Consider the following 17289-nt stretch of genomic DNA (forward strand, 5'->3'; position numbering starts at 1 on the left):
CCGGCACCTGAGACTTCGCCCTCAATAACCCTACAAACCCCCATACTGCATCAAAAGTGTGTTGGCTGTCACTTCTCCCTTACTTGTATTAAGTAGCTAGAGGTGCCCCTAAGCATTAGGTAGCTAGCAGAACCTCAGTATTAAGTAGCTAAAGGTGCCCCTGACTGAAGGGAGATCTTGTGAGTTGAATGCCAAGAGCTGAGTGAGTAACCTCTCAGTTACGTTCTGGTCAGGACTCTGCATAGGGAGGGAGGCACTACAGGAAGAGAATGAGCCGCCTATCCATCGCCAGGTGCCTGTAGGCATGTGCCTACAGTACCTTCTGGAAAATCCAGCCCTGAGAACAGTGCAAGCTATTTGGGACTAGAGTGGCATTGATAATGAATATTTTTTAAGATCAGATTAGGTTTGGGTTAGAAGGAAAGTTTAGTGTTAGTAGGTAACAATACTTTGGGAAACAGGACAGGCTTAGGCCATGCTCACAGTTACTGCTGTGCTGTGTTCTCTGCATAAATGCAACGGAATGGAAAGCCGGCGCCGCATGTTACGCATGCGCCGAGTCGCATACAGTGAAGCATACAGTTCAATGGAAAATATGCTTCACTGTAACCTTTAATGGTACGGTAACACACTGCATGGGGTGCGTTACCATACCGCAACCCGTTATACCGCAACTCTCCAGCTACACTGTGGTACAATGCAGTGCGGTAAGCCGCATAAGAATCTTCTAAACCGTGGAAAATATAATTAGGAATTGGTGACAGGAAATGGGTAAGGTGATGTACTTTGCAGGGAAATGGTTAATGCCAGGCACACAGTAACGTTTGACTTATGGTGGTGGGGATGTCGAAGGGGTACCAATAATTAAGTACCGGTAGTTAAAGATAAACCGTGACCAAGAATTGACCTTCATCCCAATCAGTAGCTAATACCCCCTTTCCCTTTAGAAATCTTTTCCTTTTCACAAACGGATCATCAGGGGGTTTGTATGGCTGATCTTGTGGTGAAACCCCTCCCACAGTGTGATGTCAGGACCATGGTCCTGACAGTTTCCTGTCTGTGAACCTCATTGCATTTTGGGAAATAACAGCTGTTTACAGCTGGGTCCAACTGCCAAAAAAGCTAGCAGCATCTCCTTCCACTGACATCACTTGCCAGCAGTAAAAATGTCACTATGTGGTAAATATTAGAGTGTTAATCAGGGAGAGGAAAGATTTTACAATTGGCAAACACTGACTAAATCATTTATACATAATTATTCTAAGAATCAAGCACTTTTTTTTATGACATTTTCACTGGAGTTCTTCTTTAAGGTTAGTGTTAGTATATGGCCAGTCAGCTCTAGGCACTGTGGGAGGGGCTGCTGCTTGGATGACATCATCCTGCTTTACAGACTGCAAGGAGCAGAGCACAGACGGAATCTGAGCCTTTAAAAAAAAACCACACTACTGTTTTATCACAAATAGCTCTTGAAATTGCTTAATTAAACGAATAACTTTTTTTTCTTAAAAACCGACTCTAGCCTTTACATGTCCCCAAAAATAGAAGCTAATAAAAAAATGGCATCCGCTGAGCAGAAATAAAAGTGATGAGTATAGAAGTTCACATCAGACCTAAGATTAAATGATCGATATTTCTTATAAGACAACATATTTTATGATGGTGTCTTTAAAGTGTCGGAGACGGGGATATAAAACAATTATACATACCTGGGGCTTCCTCCAGCCCCCTTCAGGCCAATTGCCTCCTCGACGTTCACCTGAGTCGCCTTGTGCAACCCCAATAGGATTAGCAACAATGCCTTAGGGCTAATCTTTAGGGGGCCGCGCTCAGCAACGAGGGACAACAGACCACCAAGGAAAGCCTCAATAGGATCCTGAGGCTTTGCTCTCTTTAGGTATCTGATCTTGTGTGCTCGAGCTTCGGCTCGGGTACACTTTAAGTTGGACCTCAGCTACATCTTGCTGCCTACGTTGTTTGAAGTGAGCAATATGTTGCACCTGCACTCTTGCACAGCATACAATGAAAAGTCTGACTCCACATTTAGCTGATGAAGAAATCCACTTCTGTGTGTCCTGTGTTTGTTTAGCCAGATCACAGTGTCTTATCAGTTTGTATCAGCAGCTAGGAATAGACTGCAGGAGAGCTCTGCAGAGGCAGCCCTCTCCCCACTCAGTAAACACTGAGGCGTAACCCTTTTAGTGCTCCATGCAAAGTGATGCCAGATTGTAAGCTTCAGGTTTTTTTAGGCTTTACCTAAATTGTAAAAGACATTTTTTTTGTCCACAAAGGTTATCATTCTGTGTTCACAGCGGCAGGCTGGCAGCTGCAATTTAGAAACATTTGGCTCTTATTGAAAATTAGCCAACCGCTTCTTCCCATCCACAAAATCAATAAGCCTTTACAATTATGTCATTCTAAAATTACAAAAATAAAACTGTATTACTGAAGGGAATAAATAAGTTAAAAAAAAAATAAAAAAAAATGATATACAGGCATTATACATTCCCTTTAGTAGAAAAACCCTTAGAGCTGCACTATGTTATAAACTTGATAGCAGGTGAGAACCAACACAATTATATATTGCCTTGTACACCATAATACAACTATACTGCGTGCCAGAAATATCTGCAGATCATACACTAAGGTATCCACAGGTGTGAGATTATTACTTGGCTGTTCTGGTCAGATGCAGCACAACAGTTTAGCATTGCAGTAGCAGAGCAGATTTATCAGCAGTACAAGGAAAACTGGAGCACAACTAGCGTGTAGGTGTCCACAGTTATCCTACATGCTGCTTTCAGCCAGTGGCCCCAGTTATCCTGCATGCTGGTTTCAGCCAGTGGCCCCCCAGTTATCCTACATGCTGGTTTCAGCCAGTGCCCCCCCAGTTATCCTACATGCTGCTTTCAGCCAGTGACCCTCAGTTATCCTGCATGCTGGTTTCAGCCAGTGGCCCCAGTTATCCTGCATGCTAGTTTCAGCCAGTGGCCCCAGTTATCCTACATGCGGCTTTCAGCCAGTGACCCTCAGTTATCCTGCATGCTGGTTTCAGCCAGTGGCCCCAGTTATCCTGCATGCTGGTTTCAGCCAGTGGCCCCAGTTATCCTGCATGCTAGTTTCAGCCAGTGCCCCCCTCGTTATAGTGCATGCTACTTTCAGACAGTGAACCTTAGTTGTCCTGCATGCTGGTTTCAGCCAGTCACCCTCAGTTATCCTACATGCTACTTTTAGGCAGTGACCCCCAGATATCCTTCATTCTATTTTCAGCCAGTGGCCCTCAGTTATCCTGTATGCTGGTTTCAGCCAGTGACCCTCAGTTATCTATCCTTCACACTCCTTTTAGCCAGTGACCATCAGCTATCTAGTATGCAACTTTCAACCAGTGACCTTCAGTTATCCTGCATGCTATTTTCAGCCAGTGGCCCCTAGTTATCCTGCATGACAATTTCAGCCAGTGGCCCCCAGTTATCCTGCATGACAATTTCAGCCAGTGGGCCCCAGTTATCCTGCATGACAATTTCAGCCAGTGGGCCCCAGTTATCCTGCATGACAATTTCAGCCAGTGGCCCCCAGTTATCCTGCATGACAATTTCAGCCAGTGGCCCCCAGTTATCCTGCATGACAATTTCAGCCAGTGGCCCCCAGTTATAATGCATGACAATTTCAGCCAGTGGCCCCCAGTTATCCTGCATGACAATTTCAGCCAGTGGCCCCCAGTTATTCTGCATGACAATTTCAGCCAGTGGCCCCCAGTTATCCTGCATGACAATTTCAGCCAGTGGCCCCCAGTTATTCTGCATGACAATTTCAGCCAGTGACCCCCAGTTATACGGCATGACAATTTCAGCCAGTGGCCCCCAGTTATCCCGCATGACAATTTCAGCCAGTGGCCCCCAGTTATCCTGCATGACAATTTCAGCCAGTGGCCCCTAGTTATCCTGCATGACAATTTCAGCCAGTGGGCCCCAGTTATCCTGCATGACAATTTCAGCCAGAGGGCCCCAGTTATCCTGCATGACAATTTCAGCCAGTGGCCCCCAGTTATCCTGCATGACAATTTCAGCCAGTGGCCCCCAGTTATCCTGCATAACAATTTCAGCCACTGGCCCCTAGTTATCCTGCACGACAATTTCAGCCAGTGGCCCCCAGTTATCCTGCATGACAATTTCAGCCAGTGGCCCCCAGTTATCCTGCATGACAATTTCAGCCAGTGGGCCCTAGTTATCCTGCATGACAATTTCAGCCAGTGGCCCCCAGTTATCCTGCATGACAATTTCAGCCAGTGGCCCCCAGTTATCCTGCATGACAATTTCAGCCAGTGGCCCCCAGTTATCCTGCATGACAATTTCAGCCAGTGGCCCCCAGTTATCCTGCATGACAATTTCAGCCAGTGGCCCCCAGTTATCCTGCATGACAATTTCAGCCAGTGGCCCCCAGTTATCCTGCATGACAATTTCAGCCAGTGGCCCCCAGTTATCCTGCATGACAATTTCAGCCAGTGGCCCCCAGTTATCCTGCATGACAATTTCAGCCAGTGGCCCCCAGTTATCCTGCATGACAATTTCAGCCAGTGGACCCCAGTTATCCTGCATGACAATTTCAGCCAGTGGCCCCCAGTTATCCTGCATGACAATTTCAGCCAGTGGCCCCCAGTTATCCTGCATGACAATTTCAGCCAGTGGCTATCAGAAACACTTTTAAAAGCAGCCTGTGAGGACAGAAATATGTCTGCCACTGCAGACCTGTAATTAAAAGGTGACATTTCTTGTGTGTTCTCTTACTCAGGAGATGCTGGTGTTGAGCGCAAAAAAACACACAACAGGTGTGTGTTTACTGATAATGCTGTCTACCCTCTGAACTACCCCGGTCCCTGCAGCTACCTGCTCACACTACAGACTTTGCATATGCAAGTTTGCATCTGCTTTGGATTCACTGTATGGAAAAACAACATTAAAATAAGTAAGCCGGGATAAGATGCAGGAGATAGAAAAAAAAGCTGCTGCCGGGAGGACGCAACGTCAATCATGTTCAAGATTCACAGCGGCCGAAACACCGTAAATTGTGCACAGACACACCGGCACTATATGCTGCTGATGAGAAAAATTCCATCCCGTATTGCACTAAATGCCCCAAACTCTAGAAAACCTTTACCATAGAAATGTTCCTAAAAAATCTTTATAAGGCCTTGTTCAAATTGCGTTTGGCTCGCGTGTCCATTCGCGGTGGGCTTTTTTTCCCCCGCGTTTTTTGGCGTTTTTTTGTGCGTTCGCTCATTTTTGTATGCGTTTTTGTACGCACTTTTGCAGAGCCCTTCCGTATTTTGATCCAGAAAAAAATCCGGAATAAATAAATACGATTTATTTAAAAAAAAAAAAAAAAACTCATGCAATCGCTTGCCAAAGTGATTTTGTGAGCGTTTTGCGTTTTTCCTATACCTTCCATTGAGGCAAATCGCCTCAAAAATGGCCCATGCACCGATTTTTAAAGCGGATCGCAAACGAACCGCTCTGATATGAGCTCTCTCATAGAGAATCATTGAAAAAAGCGCTTTCAGGGTGATTTTGAAAATCGCCCGCGCTTAAAATGTTACAAAAACGCCTATAATGTGAACAAGGCCTACTAAAAGTTTTCACAGAAGCCTCCAAAGGCGGTTGGTAAATTTGCTTTTCACTCAGTACTGCATATTGAAAATATTAATGGCAAACATGATTTCATGTGCATTAGTCTGTGGCTATCTGTGAACGTCCATCATGTTCTATATTAGGACATCCTTGTTGTTTGGACTGATAACAGAAAACCCAAATTCTCTGCTTCTGAAATTATTGTAATCTTAATCGCCACTTAAACTGTAAGTGATAGCCATTAAAGTGTACCCAAGGGGACATGTGACATGATGAGATAAACATGTGTATTTACAGTGCAAAACATTAATAACCAGGCTGTTTTACTTGTTTTATTTTGCTGCCTGAAAAAGTTAATTTTCAGGCATGCAAGTGACCGCTTCTGGTCGGGACCTTGTCAGGAATATAGTAAACATTGATAAGCAAATTACAGCCATAAAAGCTTCCAGGCAGAATACTACCTCTGAGGGCAGGGCAGAGATAGAAAAAGGTCAATAGTTCATGTATTTTAACTCTGGTACACTTAATAGGCCGCCACTGAGCAGAAGCAACAAAACATTCAATCAACTTTGTACATGTTTAACTGTACAATAAAACCATGGAATATTATATAAAAAAAAAAAAAAAAGTAATTTTTAGGAATAGGAGGATAAATAAAATTGTTTATTTCATCAGTTTATTTTCACCTTGGGTTCACTTTAACACCACTAAAAGTGCCAGGGCTGCTTAGGTTGATTAAATGGTACTAGGCAGGGTCGGACTGGGACACTGGGGGCCCACCAAAGAGATTTCAACCTGGGGCCCACACATCCCATGATTGCAGTTAAAAAAGGGCGTGACAATGCACCGGAAGGTGGGCGTGGTCATGATGTATTATGGACAGGGCCAAATGTACATGATCTTAGCAGCATTGTAATTCAGAGACACTGCTGCCCAGCAAAACTTAGCATAGAGTCCCTTCCTTCAATATAAAGTAATGTCCTACTTTGCAGAGGTTGCGACCGCAGAGGCTGCAACCGCATCAGGGCCCTTGGGCCAAAGGGGCCCCGAAGGGCCCTCCCTCAACTACAGTATTGCCTCTCTATTGGTCCTGTGCTCATAATAATCACTTCTATAGATACTTTGAACAGTGGTAATCATTAACAAGCTATTTCCCATCCCTTTCTTGCACCTCTGACACTGTAGTTGCCATTGGCAGGTTTTGGTGCGTCGTATCAATTGTTATGTATAGAGTGCTTGGGGGGCCCCATTGTAAAATTTGCATCGAGGCCTACAGCTCCTTAGCTACTCCACTGCTCTCAGCATGAGTGATTACAGCACTGAGAAGAGAATTTTTGTGCTGCAGGCAGCAATTGGAGCTCTGTCAGACAAGGAGTCGGGGGCCCACCAGAGACCTGGAGGCAGGGCCCACCGAGGGGGAAAAACTGTACTACTGTGGCCCAGTCTGACCCTGGTACTAGGGCCACTCATGAGGCTGCAGGGAAAGTGTTAGATCCACTGAAGCTGCTAAGATAGCGTTAGGGCCACCGAGGCTGTGGGGTGAATAGGCAGGGGCGTAACTAGAAATCACTGGGTCCCCCTGCAAAACTTTTGATGACACCCCCCCCCCCCCCCCCCTCTTTCTGCACAGGTAAACTAAGAACCGAGGTTAGTCAATTGGCTAGTGCGCACTTGAATGCGTTTTCCCCATGCAGATAAAAATAGACTACAAATCTTTGTCTGTAAAACTTTGCATGGTTCCTTATCAATGGCTGAGCAGATGGAGTCTTTAGAACAATTGTGCAGAGAGCCAAAAGCTTTTTCTCTTAGTTGTCAGTCTCTCAGGATAGGGAAAAGAAACTTCTCCCCTCACAGGGCCCCCTGCAGCTACTTCTACCCCCCTGTGGATGCATCCCTTGCAGGGTCTATTATTACGCCCTGGTGCTAGGGCTGCTGAGAATGCAGGGATAATGTCAGGGCTGCTGAGGGTGCAGGGATAGTGCTAGGGGATTATGAGAGTGCAAAGATAGTACTATGGGCCGCTGAGAGTGCAGGGATAGTGCCAGGGCTGTTGAGGTTGCAAGGATAGTGCAAGGGCTGCTGGGGGTGCAGGGATAGTATGAGGGTATGCTGAGTTTGCAGGGTTTGCGTTAGAAGCAATATTATTCTCTCATTTCAAAACTCACCTGGGAAAACTCTGGTTCATAGCTACCATTTATATGCCTGCAGCCACATTATAAAGATCCCTAAAGTAGAAAAAAACCTTCCATCATTCCACCAATCCCTGCAGAAGCAAACAACAGGACTGGAACGCTGGGGAACTGGAGACGGAACCATTACAGCTCGTCAGCCATAAGCCAGATCTGCTCTGAAAGCCCAATAAAGACAGCTGCAAACCGTTCCACCTCTGCTCTGAAAATCAGTCAACTAACCCTTTTCATATCTGCTTAACATTATTGCTGCTTTATAAAAAAAAAAAAAACTGAGCAAAGACAGCTCAGCACAGCAACCAATCAGGTTTAGTGTGGATTACCCATATAAGCATTGCTTGAACCTATAATAAAACGCCATTAATGCTATAGTTGGACCAGAACACATGCTAAAGCATACTCATTGCAGAATGAAATATTCCAAGCAAGAGAAGACATTGTCCCTGGTTACAGAATGCAACATTCACAGTTCTAAAAAAATATGCTGGAGTAAATATAAACACATTCTGCGCCCAATAAAAGTCTAACGCCAATCTCTAACCGTGATCGACGAGGATGCCACCGCGACTTCCGGATCTCAAAATTCTGCACGATACAAAATGACATAAAACCTTGCCAGGAAAGGACGACGTCAGGCTAAAAATGCCACGAATCACCAGCCCTGCAAAAATGGCTGAGCTAAGAAATGTATTAACTTCAGCCAAAAAACTTTTCTCTGGGCTCGGTGCGAAAGGGAAAGTACTTTAAGGGTGAAGTCCCCACCGGGGAAAACATGGTTTATTTCCTGCCCCTAATGTATACATCATTAGGACAGAAGTAGAGTAAAATGGCTCCAATACGGAGAGCAGGGAATGGAACCTCTGTCAGAAGCCGCCTTGCTTCCTGTCTCACCTCTGGGTGACCCCATTGACCGGAAGTGAGGCAAATCTTTCCGGGCAGAGACCCAGATTACAAGAAAAGCCCCCTGCTCTCCTCTACCGAGACTAAAAATAAAGTTTCAATCGGAGCTCTACTTTAACAACAATTACTTATGTACAGAATAAAAGCTATAGGACTACCGGAACAAGAGGCGAGGGCGGTAAACCTCGGTTCATGTGATGATCCATTTACCTGCGCTTATTGCCCGGCAGAGATGGTCAACGAGAGGTTAATAACTCCGCCTTGCATGCAAATTTAATGTAAATTGTATGCAGCGTGGAAACGGACCAATCAAAATGACGGGATGTCCACTGGCTTGCATGCAAATCGAAATTATTATTATTAGCATCTCTCCGACGATCTCTAATAAGTATATACATTTTCAGACCGCTACCCAAATGTCATCACAGGAATACAGGAGGTTTAGCCCTATTGGCGGTAATCAAGATTTAACAATACGATTATTGAAAACAAAAAAACCTGCAGCCTAAGTCGGCAAGAGGAAATGAGCCATGACATGATATAAATTCCTAAACGAATTATTCAATTTTACCTAGAGCTGCTCTCCATGCCTCTGTTAGCCTAAAATGGCTAACAACATAAAAATGGGCTGCAGTCATCATAATAATGAACGTAATACACTAAGGTCTAAATACCAAGCGATGGTCTACAAACATGAGAACTACCGGTGTTCGGAATAGGACCGGTAGCGCCTCCACTTAGGAGTCATGGGCATTTTACATTAACCGGTCCTTGAAGTAGTTCGCTCTGAATAAGAATAAAAAGACGAGACTAGAACATCCTAGACGGGACCGGAACATGAACATACAAACATCACAGGACAATAGCTACATCAACCACCGGCAAGTCACCACAACCAGAGGCCCGACGACTTCTGAATACAGTAAAAAAAAATAAAAAAAAACTTCAAGTTTCTACCAAGTCAGGGAAAAACTCAGAGCGACGCTCAGACAGCGCCCCTTCGCCATGTGTGAAAGAAACTTAGACTCACAGTGAAAAAAAGGACAATCTTAAAAAAATAATTCTCTGTCAAGCTTCTTCTGGACGTTCAAAAATGCAGTGTTTTCTAAGGAGTAGAACACGATCGGTTTCCAAGGGTGACATCTTTGCTCATCATTACAAAAATCAAACCTGGCCAACTTCAGGAAGTTGGCGAAAGGCAACTTAAAATCATTTTCAGCTGCATGATTTAGATCTGAAAAACGTCCAAGACCGCGCACACAAAAAAATGGGTGAGACTTACGGCCGGAGAGTTACGAATGCAGCAATGAGAAAACTCTTCAAAAGTGATAAAATGATTTGAAATGAAGGACAGACATACTGCGATGTGGCAAGCCGAGCGGCGGGTGAATAAAGAAAGGCATTGCCACCCAACACAGTACGCAAAGCGGAAACCTATTGCTCTCTGGTTTCTTGATGACATCAAGTCCTGCTAGGCCCAGCTGTATAAGCCTAGGAGTCACAGATTGCATAAGCTGTGCTCTATCCACACAGCCGATGTAGAGGACGCTAAATAAACTCAGGGCTGGCAGGTGACCCCCCCCCCCCCCCCCAACCACTGCAAGATGGATCTAAGCAACGAGGTTTGGGTTAAGTAAGGCAAGACATTGTATTGTCTGCATCAGCCCTTGAAAGGTCTTCAATCTCCTCCACCCAAGCAAGGAGAGAGAGGAGAAATGGACAAAACGTTGCGGCACTCATTATTAGTGCTTGCATGCCAAAATAAGTTTCGTCAAAGCCCCTGAAGCACCAAGATGTCCATCCATATCAAAGACAACGATGGCTGGTAGCTTGCAAGCCTGTTAGAGATGCTCAGCTGCGTTGAGGACACTCTTGGAAAGTAACTCTAGTCCGTGAACTGGAAGATGGTGTCTGGGTTATTGCTCTCGGAGTGGCTCGAAGGCTGCAAAGTCTTTGTCGGAGAGGTTTTGCCGTGCGAGTGGGAGGAATGGGAGCTTTCGCTGGAGCTGCTCCGTGTTTCCGTGCTGGTGCTAGTCTTCTTCATCTTCCTCCGCTTCGCCAGCGGGGCCTTGTCCACGGTCTGCAGGAGGAAGCCTTCCCTCTTGTACTTATTGAAGGCCTGCGGGGAGAAAAACAGAAAGAATGGATGAACCGATACGCCGCAAACCACAGACAGGATGCAACTTGTACGACATGCAGCAGAGGTTGTCAGGACAAACCTGTACAACAAGTTCTCCTCTACAACCTAGCACAAGGGAGGGGGGTGGAGGGAGGAGAAAAAGCAAGATTATGTTGTTGGAGTAGATATTTTTAAACTAATACTGAATTATACTTGAGTGTCAGACACTCACCAATGGAGAGGGAAGGCTCTGTATCTCATAGATCCTTCCCAGTCCTCCCTCTCTCCTTATTCCACCGCTGTCCCCCGGTTCATGTTTGCCACCTCTGGGAGCTTTCGGAAAACTCCGAAGCACTGGTGTCCATGAGTGCTTCCGAAGATGGGCGAGTGCGACCAGTTGGTCAACTATCTGCAACGGGGGCGACAGCACTGGAATGAGGTCAACCAGAGAAGATCAGAAAGGGCCTAGGGATCTAGGAGCCTTCCCTCTCCATAGATAAGTATCTGACCTTTTATTGTTGTAGTTTGCTTCGTTGTACTTTAACTACTTTATCCATCACTACAGTATATCTACGTCCTCTGTGACTTCATCTAAGTCACGAGTCAGTAGATATACGTCTTGTAGCAGAAGCAGTGCTGTGCAGGATTGGGCTTGCCCCTGTGCACATTTCTGGCACTATCTGATGCAGCACTAATTGGTGAACGGGAATATATGTTTCCTGAGCTAATGAGATTGATTTTTGCCATTAAAATACTTTTATTTTCTCAGTTCATAGTTAAAAATACACTCTGTAGCATTATTTCAGAATCAAATATCTTCACCATAAATTGTGACAGGAACATAAACTAAGTTTTGCGATAAGCGGTAGAAATAGCCAAACTAAATTTGTTTTTTATCTACAGTAGAACTTTTTATTTTTAAACTGGAATTGGTAAAACTGAGAAATAATGTGTTTTTTCTATTTTTTTTCCTTGTTTTTTCATTAAAATTCATAGAAAACAAGATTGTTCGATGGAAAAAATGGCATACAATGAAAGCCTAGTTTGTCTTGAAAAATATATTTCATTTCTGTGTCATAAGTAGGGTTAAAGTTATTGCTGATTAAATAAGGACGTAGCTAAACTGTCAAAACTGCTCTGGTCCATAAGTGGGAAACATGGCCTGGATGCGAAGTGGTTAAAGCATCATTTTTACATGTATATTTTAAATCACACATAAACAAGTTCAATATTATATACTTTGCAGTTTTCGCAACTTTGAAAAGTGAACTATGACATAAATCCTCAGTGACTGCTACCTGCTTGATCACACCGCGCCAGGCTAGAACACTCCCCTATTTAGTCACAAGTGCATGCAGTGGGTAACGTGATTAGTCTGTCGGCTAAAGCCACGCCTTCCAACTGACTGAAAGCTTACCACGCTTCAGACTGACTAGGGGGGATGGGAGAGATGGGGAGGATTGACTGAAGAGGAGTTGTGACTTTGTGCAGGACAAATCTTACTTTTCAATTTTGCAAAAACTGCAACATTTTGTTTTCTTCACAAAACCCTTTTCTATGCATAACACACATCATCCACCCTTAAAGAGAACCCGAGGTGGGTTTGAAGAATATTATCTGCATACAGAGGCTGGATCTGCCTATACAGCCCAGCCTCTGTTGCTATCCCAAACCCCCCTAAGGTCCCCCTGCACTCTGCAATCCCTCATAAATCACAGCCGTGCTGCTGACAAACAGCTTGTCAGAGCTGGCTGTGTTTATCTCTATAGTGTCAGTCTGCTGCTCTCCCCGCCTCCTGCAGAACTCCGGTCCCCGCCTGCATCCCTTCCCTCCCTGCTGATTGGAGGGAAGAACCGGGGGCAGGGACCGGAGCTATGCAGGAGGCGGGGGAGCAGCTGAGACTGACACTACAGATGTAAACACAGCCTCACAGCACGGCTGTGATTTATGAGGGATTGCAGAGTGCTGGGGGACCTTAGTGGGGTTTGGGATAGCGACAGAGGCTAGGCTGTATAGGCAGATCCAGCCTCTGTATGCAGATAACATTCTTTAAACACACCTCGAGTTCTCTTTAAAGTGTACCTGAGATGTTATGTATGGGTGTATTTACACTAATCTGGGGCTTCTCTAGCCCGATGAGGTGGGTGGGCTCCCCGCTATCCTCTCTGGCCGCTCCGTTGTTTTTATTGCTGCCGGTAATCTGGCCAGTTGTACACCTCTAATCTGGCCGAGCTGCGCATGCGCAGTAGAACACGGCCGGCCAGATTACGCCCACATACCTCGTGGGGCTGGAGGAAGCCCCAAGTAAGTACGGTATACATACACACACCCATATATATTAGATATCAGGCCAATCGGCGTGAACGCGGCGGCAGCCCCAGGATCGAGGCGGAGATTGCAGGGGATCACACCCGCCAATGCGCGCACATCCCCGCTTGAATGATGGAGCTCCGCTCCGTCATCAGTCTCCCAGCGGTGATCGCCACTAGGAGACTGTTAGACGGTGGAACCGCCATCTATTTACATTGTACAGATATGTGATCTAGGACAGCGCTGTACTGGGGACAGCTGTGACACTCAGCTGTCCCCCTGGGAGGCCCAGAGTGCGATCGGCTCTCATAGCTGATGTATATGAGAGTCGATCGCTGTGATTGGCTGGCGGGGAAGGGGGGTATTTCGGGGGTAGAAAAATAAAAAAAATGGTCATTTTTATGAAGAAGAAAAAAAAAAAGAGACTAAGTTTATTTTAAAAAGAAAACAAATGCCTGCAGCAGCGATCAGAACCCACCATCAGAAAGCTCTGTTGGTGGCAGAATAGAGGGGGAATCAATTCTGTGCTGAGTTGTACGGCCCTGCAGCTAGCCCTTAAAGTGCAGTGGCCTGAATTGTTAAAAATAGCTTGGTCAATAGGGGTGGTGTAAGCCTGTGGCACTTAAAGAGAAACTCCGACCAAGAATTGAATTTTATTCCAATCAGTAGCTGATACCCCCTTTTACATGAGAAATCTATTCCTTTTCACAAACAGACCATCAGGGGGCGCTGTATGACTGATATTGTGGTGAAACCCCTCCCACAAGAAAAGTTCAAACTTTTGGCAATTTCCTGTCTGTGAACCTTGTTGCATTGTGGGAAATAGCTGTTTACAGCGGTTTCCAACTGCCAAAAACCATGCAGCAGCTACATCACCTGCCAAAAATAAAATGTTCACTGGAGTTCCTCTTTAAGTGTTTTTTTAAAGGATACCTGAGGTGACATGTGACATGATGAGATAGACGTGTATGTACAGTGCCTAGCACACAAATAACTATGCCGTGTTGCTTTTTTTCTTTCTCTGCCTGAAAGAGTTAAACATCAGGTATGTAAGTGGAAGTTCCTGTCTCAGTCAGGACTGGGCCAGACTACAGTTTAACCCTCACTGATAAGAAGTATAAAACACTTTCCTAGCAGAAAATATCTGGAAAAAGATAAAAAGGGTCAATAGTGTATAGATTTTAGCTCTGGCATATTTCAATGAATGTGTCATTGAGCAAAAACAATAACAGTACAAACTTAATAAATAGATTTAAATATAAAATAAAACTGGAATATCTTAAAAAGTCATTTTTAGGAGGAGGATAGATACAATTGTTTATTTCTTTAGCTTATTTGCACCGTGGGTGTCCTTTAAAGCGTATCTGAAGTGACACAATGAGATAGACATAGGTATATATACTGCTAGCCCTATAAATAAATTGTCTGAAATTCCTTTCTGTTTTCCAATACAGGAAGAGTTTAAAAAAAACAACTTGAGTTGCTATCTATGCAAAAGGGCTTGTGAAATCCGGGTGAGAATTTAGCGCATGTATGGGAAATGCTGAACTGGAGTATACAAGTGATAAAACTGATCTTGCCTTCCTGCAGAGAGTAAGACCTGTCATAGAGAGTGCAGAAGGGACAGTGCCGGTGCTATCGTTAAGGCAATGGGGGCATTTGCACCGGGCCACAGAGTCCATAGAGGCCCCTAAAAATTCTAATTGCCCATCCGCTGCCGCTGGGCACTGCTGCCCCGGTGACTGCGTGGTAGAGGTGAGGACCGGGAGATGGCAGCTTAGCAGGCAGGGGAGGGAGCAGGGATACATGCTTTACTGGCTTCTGTCGGCATCAGTTACCATGGTTCCCTTCCTGCCTGAATGATCTGCAGCGGCACTCTCCCTGACGTGACGTCACATCGTGGAGAGCACAGTTTGCGGTGCAGCAGACAGGAAGGCAACTGGGTAACCTTGATGCCGGTGGAAACTGGTAAAGTATGTATCCCTGCTCCCTCCCCTGCCTGAGCTGCCACCTTACAGTCCTCACCTCCACACCACCACACAGCGAGTGTGGGTGGAGATATCAGATGCCGCGGGCAGCAGCTAACTTGGGGCCCAGAGGGGCTGACTTTTCTGGGTGTAGGGGGCCCTCTACCTTTTCCCCAGGGCCCCCCAAGCCTCAAACCGGCCCTGAGAAGGGAAATGGAAAGATCCTCACGTGGAAAGTGGCTTTCACATGCGTGTTTACAACGGCTCCAGCAGAGCCAAGGATGTCCGGAGTCATCAAAGGGTTGGACGATAGCTGGCTGCCATCCTGAAGCCATTCGTTGTATCTCAAGGTAGACATCTTAATTCTTTTATTAGGATCCACAGTGAGAAGCCCTGAAATTGGAGAGAAAAAAAATCAACCAAAGTGCCTCCAGGTCAGAAAACAAACTCCACCAGTCAGATGCACATAAGCTCTTAGAATCAGGGCAGGCCTTGGTCACACTGGTCTCTCTACCTTGTATCAGATCTTTTGCCCCCTCAGAGACGTTTTTCCAGCTCTCTCCTTCGAAAGAGAAATCCCCCTGCTTGATTTTCTTCATGATGTCTTCCGCGGAGGCGTAGGTCACCACTCTGTCATGACACTGAAAAGGCACCTGACCTGACAGCATTGTGTACTGCAAGAAGGAGCACAGAAAAGATCATGAATGACAGAAACCAACATCCACACCAGAGAGATCAGGGCCTCCTGTAATCAACAGACAAAAAAAAGTTAAAGAGACTCTAATAAAAAAAAAAAAAAAGTTTCCCTGGGGGATACTCACCTCGGTAAAGGGAAGCCTCAGGGTCCCAATGAGGCTTCCCCTCCGCTGTAGCTGCAGTAAATCCAGTGCTGGCTCCCCCGAAGTCTCTGGCAATCCTGGCTCGACAAGCCTGACAAGGCTTGCTATATTTACCTTCCCTGGCTCCAGCGGGGGCGCTGTTGCGGCTCTCAGCGCGAAGATAGGCGAAAATAGCCGATCTCTGTTGGGTCCGCTCTACTACACAGGCGCAGGAGACTTGCGCTTGCGCAGTAGAGCGGGCCGACATCGATCGGCTATTTCCGCCTATCTCAGAGCGGAGAGCCGATACTGCGCCTGCGCTGAAGCCAGGGAAGGTAAATATTTACATCCCTGCTGTTCGGAGGGCCAGAGCGAGACCACCGTGGGACACAGGAGGATGGGGGAAGTCTCGATAGGATCCAGAGGCTTCCCCCTACCGAGGTGAGTACCTCCCAGGGGAACTTTTTGTCGTTACATGTTCTCTTTAAAGTACACTTGAAATGAGCAGGACATGGAGGCTGACATATTTACCCTGTTTCTCCAAAATTAAGACATCCCCTGAAAGTACGCCCTAGCAGCAGGAAGGTGAAAAATGATGGCAACTTGTGTTATTACTGGAGCCCATGGTCTCGCGAATGGGGCCATGGCTCTGTCATTGAGCCAATCATTGCACTCACTGCCACTCAGGGAGTGCAGTGTTTGGCCCAATAACCGAGCCATGGTCCTGTCTGCAAGACCATCGGCTCCAGTAGAAACACAAATTGCCGTACTTCTTCCACGTAGGCTGAAGCTCGGGGACACAGTGGCATGGAACTGGAGGAAAAAGGAGGATGCATGGGGACATCAGAGGACACTAGGAGGACAGCAGAGAACACGGAGAACATAGGGGGACACAGGAGATGTTGGACACGAGTACAGAGGGGAACACCAGGAGGACACTAAAGGTACAAGGGGGACACAAGGGCACACAAGAGGCGGATCCAGCAGAGGAAGAGGCAGCACAATGGGGAAGGCAGGACGACACACAGCACAGGATCTTGTGTGTTCACAGAAGTATAAGACATCCCCTGAAAATAAGCCCTGGCACACCTTTTGGTGCAAAAATTAAATAAGACACTTATTTTCGGGGAAACACAGAATTTACTTTTAAAAAATGCTGATTGCCTGGCTCTCCTGCTGTAGCAAATAGAAACACCTGATCTGCTGTATGCTTAATATGGATGAAAGAGGCGCCCTGGTGTGTGTAAAATTCTTAAAAACAAATAAAAACAAAGGGAAATAGCTTACCTCAAACAACAAAATCTTTGTAACAACAAAAGACTTTTATTATTAAGCGGCTTAATAATAAAAATCATTTTGTTA

At 45.7% G+C, this 17289-nt stretch overlaps 1 protein-coding gene across 1 annotated transcript in view; it reads right to left on the bottom strand.

The window, feature by feature from the left end:
* Positions 1 to 10315: 10315 nt before the first annotated feature.
* Positions 10316 to 17289, bottom strand: part of RPS6KA5 (ribosomal protein S6 kinase A5) — a 128096-nt gene continuing 121122 nt past the window's right edge. The window contains exons 15-17 of the mRNA XM_068252255.1: positions 15624 to 15783; positions 15339 to 15502; positions 10316 to 10832 (exon numbers count right to left, since the gene is read on the bottom strand). Of these exons, the coding sequence (XP_068108356.1) occupies positions 10599 to 10832; positions 15339 to 15502; positions 15624 to 15783 (558 nt within the window). The 3' untranslated portion in view covers positions 10316 to 10598. The remainder of the gene's footprint in view (positions 10833 to 15338; positions 15503 to 15623; positions 15784 to 17289) is intronic.

Source organism: Hyperolius riggenbachi, chromosome 9, assembly GCF_040937935.1.
Source record: "Hyperolius riggenbachi isolate aHypRig1 chromosome 9, aHypRig1.pri, whole genome shotgun sequence".
Classification (NCBI taxonomy): domain Eukaryota; kingdom Metazoa; phylum Chordata; class Amphibia; order Anura; family Hyperoliidae; genus Hyperolius; species Hyperolius riggenbachi.